The sequence below is a fragment of the Acartia tonsa genome, chromosome 9 (assembly GCF_053477335.1).
Source record: "Acartia tonsa isolate MP-2025a chromosome 9, ASM5347733v1, whole genome shotgun sequence".
NCBI lineage: Eukaryota > Metazoa > Arthropoda > Copepoda > Calanoida > Acartiidae > Acartia > Acartia tonsa.
In genome coordinates this window covers 13,345,986-13,358,061 of record NC_137268.1, presented here as the reverse complement: position 1 = coordinate 13,358,061, position 12,076 = coordinate 13,345,986, and the positions used below count along the sequence as shown (strand labels likewise).

Here is a 12,076-nt window from a genome sequence, read left to right as displayed (position 1 = left end):
ACGAATATTGCCAAAAATCTATGAATTTTGAAGGCTGCTAGCTGCCAAACGGCTGAACGTACAGATCATACCCGCACACCATTTTAATCGGCATAAGAAGGCCTACAAATAATCTGGAATAAACAAGATCCAATGATGCACAGGGAAGCTTCACTGAAGAAAAACCGCGTAAAATAGGTCTTTTTCGCGCATTTCTCTGCACTGCAAGATAATTATGCATTATTGATTTATGGCTATCCAGATTTTTGTAGTCCTTTTTATGCCGCTTAAAACAGTGTGCGGCCATGATCTGTACGTTCAGCCGTTTGGCAGCTAGCAGCCTTTAAAATTCATAAATTTTTGGCAATATTCGTTACCAGCAATATTTTAGCAGACATCGAAAATGACTTGAAACTTTGAAAGTTTATTTAAAAAGGAACTATTTGCTCTTTTTAGCCAAAACCAAATTTCAGAAGAAAAGTGCAGAAACACAAACACTTGTGGAGCTTTATAAAAAAAAATATATAAAAAAATATTTCTGTATAAATATAATACAATATGGATTACTTATATTGTAATCAGAGTAGTATTTTCCATAAAAGCGAAAAGCCTATAAAAATGACAGCAATTAGCCTCTGAGTTTAAAACCCAATGTAATTTTTTAATCGAATAAACTGAAACTGTTTTTTTTTTATAGAAACTGTCTGTAAATCGTTCACCGCTTAACCGATATGGCTCTCCTTTACAGTCTAGCATAAAATAGCCTCTGGGAAGTCTACTTTGCGGAGGTCATCATCACCCTCCTAGGAGAAAAACTGACACTTATCCCCATTTTTTTTTATTAAATTAATCAAAATTGAAAATATAATAAATGTAGTTTAGAGAGTTGTTTTGCTCTAGAGTTGCTAATATGATAATGTAAAAACATATATTTGGTAAAATTTGTAAATTTTAAAGGGTTTCATCCACGTTGTTAATCAGCAGAATTTATTCATAATTTGAATCATAATATATATATAAGTTTTCATTTCAATCCGATTATTTGGTATAAAAAGTACGCAAAAAAATGTATAAAATTTTTTCATTAATGAAGATTGGGAATAACGGATATAGAATATACGTGGATAGTATGACAGGGGAAAATTTACGTCTATTTAGATTGCAAAAAGGAACTCATTTATTAGTTTGTTTGATCATCGAGTAGGATGTGAGGGGTATAGTAAAGGGGGGAAATGGTTGTATCGTTATTTTATCCCGATGCGAGTTTTACATTAAGACATGAAAATCTGGTATAACATCCAAGTAATAATTAATTCATTGTGGGGAGTGTGGTTTATCTTATTTTGTGTGTAAGTAACATTAATACATTTCCCCTGTAAAATTTTCAGAGCCCTAAAAGCATTACAACAAACTAACAAACTAATCATTAAAAGCTTGATAACAGTAGAATCTCAAAAATTGAAAATCAACCGTCTATTTCTAATAGCAGCCGAGTAAATCATATTTTCGATGGTGCTTTCCCTCAAATTATTCCTTGATTTTAACGCTATAAGGACAGCTTTAAACCCTACTAAACCTTTAAGGCTTTAACCTGCAGTGCCCTAACCATGCAGGTTACCCGGTGCAAAACATAAACTATCCCTAACTAATAAAAAACCACTCCCGCCCCTCCATTTCTTATTTTTTTGCATAATGATGATAACCGACTCTTGAGCATAAGACGGTTACTTAGATTGACAGAGTTGCTTTGCTACAAAAATTCAAATTGCCATCTAACACACTAACGATGCTAAAACTTCAGAGATTAAAAGGGATAAGATAATGGCCGATAAATTGATGTACATTTCAAATTATGATTCACAAAGTTACCCCTTCTGTAGATTACAATTTGTGGTTGAAACGATTGGACACTCAACTTAATGAACCAAACAAAGTCCCCTAAGTTGCAAGGCCAAAGAATAAGAAAACTTTAGGGACTAATAAATAAACAGCTCAATGTCCCCTCCCTTCCTGTAAAACTTAGTTAAAAGATAAAATTAATGTAGATTAATTCAAGATAATATTAATCTTATATTCTTAATTCTTAATCTGATGATATCCTACATGGGATAATCATTTCTATAAATTACAGAACATTTTTAATTTCTGTTTAATCTTATCATATCTTTCACATAACACGCAACTAAAAGTTAAAAGAAATTTAGATTTTTAAAAATGGCCTACCATTTGTTAATTTAAATGTATTCTAGCCTGTAATTAGTAATGTAGTCTGTGCATTGGCCTATCATTGGTTATTTTTATTGTATGACGTCATTTTTTATGGGCACTATGAAGAGCTTCCAATCCGTCGTATTCAAATCCTTCAATAAAGACACTCCATATTTACATAATTCTACAGTCCCTATCAAAAATTATTTAAATTAGCCGAATTTCTTAATTTTTAACTATTCATTTTTCAAATATTTCAAGTTGATAAAACATAAATTAGTTTTACATTGTTAACTCTTTTCCAGAGCAGGGGTAGGGTACAAAATTTTTTAAAGAATACATTATATTTCACCCTCAAAAATTTAAACCTATCATTTTACTCAACCTCAAAAAAGCTTTGACATCCGCCATCGGTTATTTTTCAACTTTTTGTTAGTAGCGAAGCTACTCTATAATTCACTTTGTCCGTCCGTCCGTCAGTCCGTCAGTCAGTCCGTCAGTCCGTCAGTCCGTAACGCTATGGGGGAAACGGGATTTACTCAGCTCCTATAAAAGATAGAATGCTGAAATTTTTTGACAACATTCCCATTATTAAGGAGCACAATTGACCATAAAACATCATTTGCGGTCGGACCGATTTTTAGCAGGTTTTAGGCTATTTTTATATTTTTCACATTTTTCTCCATATCTTCAGTGTTTATGGTCCTATTTTCAAAATTTTTTTAGTTACAGATATCAAAATTAAATTTCCTGTCGTTTAAAGAAACAATCATGAAGGCCAGACTGCCTTTTAGCAGGTTTTAGGCTATTTTTATATTTTTCACATTTTTCTCCATATCTTCAGTGTATGGTCCGATTTTCAAAATTTTTTCAGTTATAGATATCAAAATTAAATTTCCCGTCTTTTAAAGAAGACAACCATGACGGCCAGACTGCCTTTTCAGCAGGTTTTAGGCTGTTTTTTTTTATATTTTTAACATTTTTCTCCATATCTTCAGTGTTTCTAGTCCGATTTTCAAAATTTTTTCAGTTGTAGATATCAAAATTAAATTTCCCATCTATAAAGGAAATAACCATGACGGCCAGACTGCCTTTTTGGCAGGTTTTAGGCTATTTATAAATATATTTAACATTTTTTTTCATATCTTCAGTGTATATGGTCCGATTTTCCAAATTTTTAAAGTTTTTAAGGATTTAAAAATTAAATTTTTTGTCGTTTTAAGAAAACAACCATGGCGGCCAGACTGCCTTTTATCAGGTTTTTGGCTATTTTTATATGTTTTACATATTTCCCAAGATCTTTTTTTATTTTGATCCAATTTTCAAACTTTTATGGGATATCAGTATCAAAATAATTTTTCCCATTGTTATGAGCATCTTTAATATAATTTACTTTGACCATCGTCATCATACAAAATAAAACAAGGTTTCATATTTATTTTATCCAATAAATCTATTCTTGATTTTAGTAAAAACCTTTTAAATCTACCTGTACGTATTCCCATCTACGATTTTTTGTGCTTCGCTACTTATGGATGTTGTCATCCTTGTTTGTTTCAGAGTCAATTTTCTAGCGCCAAGATGGGTATGGATGAAAATAATCCATACCCTGTGTATATGGACGCAAGGTTTGGACTACACTATAAGGAAGGGGCAAATCATATGTCAGGTAAGGTAATTTTTGATGCTTAAAGTAAAAGAATAGTAGCTTTATGTAGCTCCCTGGGAACCCTGTGCTGAATTTCAATTGGGCCTTTTAATTAAAACCAATAGCGTCGGAAATATAAACACAGCCAATTCACTTTAAAAGAGAAGGAGCAGACAAAAAAGGTCCCGATCACTGGAGCTAGGTTGTTGTCCCGGTTATACATTTATATTATTAGATGTACGGAGAAGTAGAGGATACATTGGTAAAATGCAAAGTAAAGATATGTCCAGTTTAATGAGTTTTTATTATATGGGACAAAAATTCATCATAGAATTGAACCTTTGTGACCAATTTTCGATAAAATCCCCCCAAAAATGCATTAATACATATTTGTTTAATCGATTATATTTTAGTTTGAGTATTGTATCAATCGAGATATAATTACTTGGATATTGCACAGGATGGCCACCTAACGACCTCTTTTACCCAATCTCCTTCCCTTCACTGTCCATTAAATGAGAATTATAGGAGCAAACCCCTTGTCATAATATCCATGTATTGTATATTCATTATTGTTTTACAGGTATTCCAGAAGAAATGTTTGCTGTTATAGACCCGCACTGGGGTAAATTCCCTCCCCAGGTAGTATTCAATAAAAACATTCATGGTAAAAAGTAACAGGTGTTTGTATGTATGTCTGTCTGTGTGTATGGCGAAGTATCTCTCTAAATGCTGAACTCATATGTTTCTCCCATATATATTAAAACTTCTTATAGGTCCAGGTGAAGGCTATACAAATTTGGGGGAGGGTACTACAATAACTACAACAATTCCCCCCCCCCCCAAAAAAAAGAGAAGGCACTGCAGTGTTGTCAATAAATCATACGATATGATAACTCTTAAGGATTTTTCAAAACTTTAAACATTCAAACATTTACATTTAAAAAAAAATAATTGAATAATTCAGATAAATTATATATTTTATTTCAGCATCCGATGATTATCCATATGATAGTGCTTATAATCCTTTGTTTACTATGCACTAACATCACTGGAAATTGTCTTGTTATCTATACCTTCATTAGGGTAAGTTTTATTTAGATTCATTCAGAATTATAAATTGAAGGAAAGGGACAAATACCTATATTTTCGATGTTTTGAAGAAAACACGAAACCTATTGGCGTAAACTTTTCGCATTGGCTCAGCAGCATAGAGGTTGGGAACATTGAACTGTAAATTTCACCAATACCAAAAGTTTTATAACTACTTTATCTTATTTGTTGCCCCAACCTTATGGGTACTTTTACTGAATTTTGACGGGTTGTTTCCAAACAAGTATTGTCCAAAATATACAACCAATATCTTAATTACAAAAGGGGTAGTTTAGTTTATTATCAATGGGGCTGTAAATTAATTTATCGTCCATCGTCTAATTAATTAAAATTCTGCAGCTTTTGGATCCAAACTTCTTTTTTTAGTCTGAGAAGTTGCGCACACCTACGAACATGTTTATGGTGAACCTGGCCTTCTCAGACTTGTGTATGATCACCTCTATGGGCTTCCCTGTCGTCATTAACCAGTTCTTTGCTAGATACTGGGCCTTTGGTGTTCAAGGTATAAAATAGATATTGTTCTTATGCATTTCCTGTATGATCTCAAAGGTCTAATATTTTATTTAAAAACGTTAATGGTTAGATTTTTACTCATTCTCCCTTCAAAGAGAAGGAGTGAATTTACAATCATCCCACCCCCCACCCCCTCTCTAAAAACAATAAATTTTAGTGCATTTTTTCAAAGATTTACAAATGCGGTTTTGTTCTAGTCGCCAAAAACTAAATATTTTTTTCAGCCTGCAGAATCTATGGAATGCTGGGGGCGTCTTTTGGCACCTGTTCCTTGGTAACTCTGGTGGCCATTGGTTATGACAGATATAATGTTATTGTCAGAGGTATTGCTGGCGGTAAAATTACACATTTTAAGGTAACATTAGTAGAAATAAATGATGTTTTTTTCCCCATAAAATGGTGCCTATTGAGCGCTGAAACCTATCTACTCATTTCTTATTATGAATTGATTATAAATATTTTTTTTTCTTTAAAACACCCACCCAATAATTTTCAATTTATTTCAAAAGTAAGTAGTGACTGGAGGGGGGTTGTCAATGATTGATAAGTCACTTTGTGGAAAATTGTCGAAAAAATTCTTGAATTTCTATCCATGAAATTTTTTTTTGTACTTTCGTTTTCGTTAGAGATGCTGAGAACGTATTTTGACAAAGTGTCTCTAAAATCAAAAAATGAGGAATTATCCATTTTTTAGGGAATTTCTTTCCTACTTCTCCTTCCTCTCCCTCATTTTTATGACGTCATATGGCTGATTTTTGAGACACTTTGTCCAGTTATCTGAGAACTTATATAACTAAAAAAAAGCCATTTGCATACATAGTGGATGGTTTTCTTTCAGTTGCAAAATACTTTTCAATATACATTCAAAATATTCTAGGCTGTAATTATAATCATCTTTCTATGGATCTACACTTTCTTGTCCTGTGCTCTGCCCTTGTTCATTGATTGGGGAAGCTATGAAGCTGAAGGTCTCCTTATTACATGTGGTTATGTCTATTTAAAACAGGTAATATATTAGTGTTAGTTAGATGAAAGACAAAAATTACAAAAAGTTATTTCTCGTATTTATTCAAATCCGGTGGATAGGAACCGGTTCTCATCCATACGAAAAAACTATTTCTAGCATCGTATTATATCCAGTTTTCTACGAATATAGAAATGTACAATCATAAGAATAAAACTATTTTTTTAGCCGGTGCCTTCGGCACCACGGGGCTAAAAAAACTAGTTTTAATCTTATAATTGTACATTCTATATCCGCGGAAAGCCGTTTATAATACGATACGAGAAATAACTATTATCGCATCATATTATAGGTAGGTTTCCGCGGATATTACAATGAAAAAATAAGATTAAAGTCAGTTTTGTTAGATACGAGGGACCGAAGGCCCGTGCTTATTCCTAAAATAAGTAAAAAATTGTTTGTAACACGATGCTATATATGATGCTTCAGTACTGAGAACATGATCTAATCCAGAAGATATTAACCCTTAACAGTCGGGCCCCTTGCCGCACCTTAATCGGTCGGGCCGTTCAACGCCCCTCCCCCCCCCCCCCCGACCGTTAAGGGTTAATCTGTTTCGAAGCACAAGTGGAAAAGAGTATCTAAGCAAATTGTAATGAAATAAACTTTTTATTGCTTTAGGATTGGAATAACAAATCTTTTGTGATTTTCACCTTTGTATCAAACTATGCTTTGCCTCTGGTCATTCTCTTTGTTATGTACTGGTCGGTAAGTACGTTTCTAATTATATAATCCTATTAAATAAAGTAGTAAGTCTGAAGCTTTAGATCTCGGGAACTGCTGGTCCGAATAAGTTGTATTTTTAAATTATTTTACGATTGAATGGAATGGTTTTAGGCTTCTGCACTCTTCTAGAGGCTATTGGCGTGCAAAGTGATTTTCTCAGCTGCTATTCAAGATAGAAGGATTTTTTTTTGTAAAGATTCCCCATACAAATAGGCATTAAGTATGTCCGTCAATTATAAATATAAAAATTCGTGAGAAAGGTTTCGTGATTTCTTTCTTTATTAATAAATTCTTAATTTTAACAAATGATCTCCTTGTCCGTAATTCCATCTACGATATTTTTGTGCTCCGCTATTTATAAATGTTGTCATCCTTGTTTTATTTTAGATAGTAAAAGCTGTAATTGCCAATGAGCGTCAGTTGAAAGCCCAGGCTGCTAAAATGAATGTCGAGTCTCTCAGATCCAATAACAATGAGAGACAAGAACTAAAAATTGCAAAGGTGGAGATGTTTTTGTTGTTGATGAAGCTATTATAATATTTACTAATGTTAGTCTGTCTGTTTAGAGTTTTACTTTTCCAGCTTTTAATTTAAATACATTTAAAGAATTTTCTCGTATTCATTCGAATCCAGTGGATAGGAACCGGATCTTATCCATACGAAAAAACTATGTCTAGCATCGTATTATATCCAGCTTTCTACGAACATAAAAATGTACAACCAAAAGATTAAAACCGGTTTTTTTAGCCGGTGCCTTCAGCACCTCGGGGCTAAAAAATCCAATTTTAATCATATAATTGTACATTCTATATCCGTGGTAAGCCGTTTATAATACGATGCGAGAAATAACTATTATCAGCCACCCTTTAATTCCACCCTGTTGGTCTGTCTTTTATGCATTTTAGATTGTTTATCTATTCCTTAATACTAAAGTGGCCAAGCAAGATAGATCAATACCATGAGAACAGTGGTTGCAAATAACTTACTAGATCTAGGTTGATTTTAAAATTGAAATATATTTTACAATTTAATATATCCTATTATATAAATTATGTACAGGGTGCGCCACATAAATCCGGACTTTTTTAAAACGGCCATAGCGCTAAAACTACTTGACCAATCAGGACGAGTGACCCCACTATAAAAAGCTTAGGTAATGACCTTTTTGCCCATAAAAATCTTTGGACGATGGAGGACGTGTACGCCGAGCTGGCCGCGCATATGTTCAACAAGGCAGATTCGAATTGCGCAGATAAATTACCGTGGATTTATGACTAGGGCCTACTAAATCTGACCTTAGCCCATCTGTAGGTGAGATGGACTAATGAAACTTGCTGGAGATACTATCAGATACCTAGCGAAAATACTAGAAAATACTAGAGCTCTCTATCCCAGCTAACTTGGCTGTAGTACTCCGACAAAGTGGATCGTGGTAGATTTTAAGATGTCAAAAACGTCAAAAATCTTGAAAATTTCTCGGTTCTTGCCTTCAGGGGCCCATACGGAACCTTGAAACTCGTTTTAGACAATGTATTGCGCTGATAACCCTATCTTAATCTTCGTGCCATTTTTAAAAAGGTATAAAACGTTGTTCTAGCTTAACTGTGGCCCAAATGAGAGCCGCCGTGTCAAAGGGTAGCTTTAAAGATGGGTTAATTTGGATCCTGCTGTTACTCACTCCTTAAGGAGATGAGGCCTCCCAGCAGCCCCGATTTTAATCCAATGGACTTTTGGGCCTAGAGCGCCATTTAAGCATGAACCAATAGACGCGCCCATACCAAAAAGACCTCTCACATTGCTCCTATCATGGAGAACTTCGCCTGCTTGAACAGGGACATGGTGACCAGGGTGGGCGGGCGGTTCAGGGGGTGGGTAGAGGCGGTGTTTGAGGCTGGCGGCGATTTTATTAAATAATCTAATAGTCATATACCTAGGTTGCTTCCCAGTTTTTAAAATTCAATAAAATCTTTAAAATTGACGATTTTATGTTTATTTGTTTAAAAATAAGAAAAAGTCCGGATTTATGTGGTGCACCCTGTAGTAAGCTTTTTTTTGTCTGTAGCAAAGTATCTCGTCAACAACTTTGCCTATATGGATCTCCTTTACAGTAAAGCTTCTTATAGGTTCAGGGAAGGTTATTAACTATTTGGGGAATTCATCTCCACCCTCCATAGAAAAAATTTACCCTGATACAATTTTTTTACATTAAAAAATGCTTCAATTCAAAACGGGTAAGGGAGCTTATCAACTCTCCCACCCACCTTTGGTGCCCATAGAGGATTCTAGGGGTGTAGCCGCTAGTTTCAATTATAAATGACTATTTAAGGTTGCTCTGACAAGTGTGATGGTCTGGACATTCACCTGGACTCCTTATGCTGTCATTACTATGATTGGCTGTTTTGGAGATCCTATGCTGATTACACCACTAGCTTCTCAGCTACCAGTAGTATTTGGTATGTAACATGGAACAATGGTCTATTAAATTAAGATTTAGAAAATGATAGATAGATAGATAGATAGTTTGTCTAAAAAGTTTGTCTGTCTATCTGTCGGTTCCACATTAAAATTGTAATTTCTCTGTAATGGAGTTCCAATCATTACATCATTGTTCTATGCAGTAATTGGATGTATATTTTCCAAGGAAGTAAAATTAATGTATGTCTTTCTACATAAAATATTGCTTTACTTGCCAATTTTTCATCACCTAGATCATTTGTTACACCATTATTATTTGCTAAGAAAAATTTCTAGATATAAATGAGGTTTGTATGCCAATACAAATAAGTCAGTAATCTTTTTTTTTATTTGAAAAAGACATAAGGTATCACTAAACTAAACTAGTTAGAACTAATTTTTTAGCAAAAACTGGAAGCTGTATGAATCCATTGGTATTTGCATTCTCACACCCAAGATACAGAGAGGAATTAGCAAGATTGGTTCCAAGTCTTGGAATAGGTAAATTTACATTTATTTCATGTAATGCATTTTTATGAAGTTTATATTCTCTGATTTTGTCCTTAAGACTGACTTATAGTCGGTAATTATTTAATAAACAGAGGATATGCACAAATTTTATTTAGCCTTTGACTCTAATAGGAGCGTTCAACACCCAACCCTTACCCCTTACCGCACCATAAGAGTGCTCCACTACTATATAGCTTTAAGAATAGTTAAGGATATTTGCCAGGTTTTAAAATTCAATCAACTGATGGCTTTAGGCTATTTTGTGCTAAGAAATAGGACATTTGGTGATAAAATGATGTGCATCCCCAAAAACTGATAAAATTATCCCAATCAATCAAAATTCAAAAAATCAAAAGTCCCTAAATAATTAGCCGATGAATAAGAAAAAAAATATATAATTTTGGGACTAGTGTAATAAACAGCTCAATGTCTCATTCCTCCCTGGGTTTTACAGCTTTCATCTAAATTTTTAGAAGCGAAGCTACTCTATAATTCCCTTTGTATGTCCGTCAGTCCATCAGTCCGTCAGTCAGTAACGCTATGAGAGAAACGTGATTTTCTCGGCTCCTATTCAAGATAGACAGCTGAAATTTTTAGTGAAGATTCCTATGACATATGCCCATCTAATCTATACATTGTTTTGTCCATCAGTCTGTTATTTTGGGTGCTAGATCGATTCCTAGATTTTCAAGTTTTCATGATTTTTAAAATTCATATTCAAGATAGAAGGCTGAAACTTTCAGAGAGTAATTTATATTACATTATACATATTTTCACCAAGTTTTATTAAGATTTGTTTATTAATTGGGGTGCTCGATCGATTTCTAGATTTTTAGGTTCTCGTGATTTTCTCTATTCCTATTCAGGATTGACGGCTGAAACTATCAGGGTTTGAATATGCTCATATTCTACATATTTCCATTAAGTTGCATTAAGAGACGAAGCCCATTTTGTTCCGAATTTGTATCACTTTTGAAAAGTGCGACTCCAGTTACGTCATATTTTTCTTTCCCGAAAAAGGGAAGGGGGAAAGAAAAAAAAGGGAAGGGGGGAAGAAAAAAGAAATGAGAGAAAAGGGAATTTTCCCCATCTCTTTTGAAGAGATTTTCTTCCCCCCTTCCCTTTTTCGGGAAAGAAAAATATGACGTAACTGGAGTCGCACTTTTCAAAAGTGATACAAATTCGGAACAAAATGGGCTTCGTCCATTAAGATCTGTCTATTAATTGTGGTGCTAGATCGATTCCTAGATTTTTAATTTTTCGTGATTTAAAGGTTGCGTAATTTAAAAGAGTTCGTGATTTCCCTATTCAATCAAGTTTAATGATTTTTTTCCGATATCCATTCATAATTTTTGAGCTTCTTTACTCATGAATGTTGTCTTCCTTGTTCAAATATATTTGTTTCAGGAAAAGAGAAGGATAAAGGCAAAGACGCAGATGACAAGACTTCAGTAAATACAAAAATATAAAATAATTTTTGTTGACAATTTTAGCTTTTAATTGATTATGTTATATGGTTGAACTATTGTGCTGCTTGCTGTGCTGATTATTATATTATTACTGTTTTAATATTTAATGTGTTTATATAGATTCATATGTATTACTATTATTATACTTAATTAACAAAACCAGATATATGAAAAAAAGAGAATAAAATTAATTTAAAGTTTTAAAAAAGCATTCCATATAAAATATGTTTATAGCTAGAAAGAAAGGTAGATGAATGGATAGATAAATAAAACCTATATTGTTTACAAAGTGATAATATGAATAAAATGTTCCTTGTAGTTCATTATAGGTACAATGAAGGTTTATGACTATTTTTAGGGAAATTATTTCCACCCTTCCAAGAAAAATCGCCCCTGGAAAAAATACCACTGTCCCAATAAAACAAGGATGAC

General features: G+C 33.5%; 1 protein-coding gene across 1 annotated transcript; it reads left to right on the top strand.

Moving 5' to 3' along the window:
* Positions 1–3,751: 3,751 nt before the first annotated feature.
* LOC145328251 (compound eye opsin BCRH2-like) lies at positions 3,752–11,852 on the top strand. The gene is made up of 11 exons (XM_080171868.1): positions 3,752–3,856; positions 4,419–4,477; positions 4,826–4,921; positions 5,315–5,450; positions 5,686–5,816; positions 6,339–6,467; positions 7,107–7,193; positions 7,599–7,712; positions 9,538–9,664; positions 10,071–10,166; positions 11,583–11,852. Exons 1-11 carry the CDS (start codon positions 3,769–3,771, stop codon positions 11,642–11,644), a joined length of 1,125 nt encoding a protein of 374 aa, XP_080027994.1. The 5' UTR covers positions 3,752–3,768; the 3' UTR covers positions 11,645–11,852.
* The last annotated feature ends 224 nt before the right edge of the window (positions 11,853–12,076 follow it).

What these genes read in the sequence shown, in the direction of transcription:
- LOC145328251 (XM_080171868.1), top strand. Translation starts at nt 3,769, where the DNA reads ATGGGTATGGATGAAAATAATCCATACCCTGTGTATATGGACGCAAGG. An exon ending in GTAAAATTACACATTTTAAG is followed by an intron (nt 5,817 to 6,338) that starts GTAACATTAGTA and finishes AAAATATTCTAG; the next exon opens with GCTGTAATTATAATCATCTT. An exon ending in GTTATGTCTATTTAAAACAG is followed by an intron (nt 6,468 to 7,106) that starts GTAATATATTAG and finishes TTATTGCTTTAG; the next exon opens with GATTGGAATAACAAATCTTT.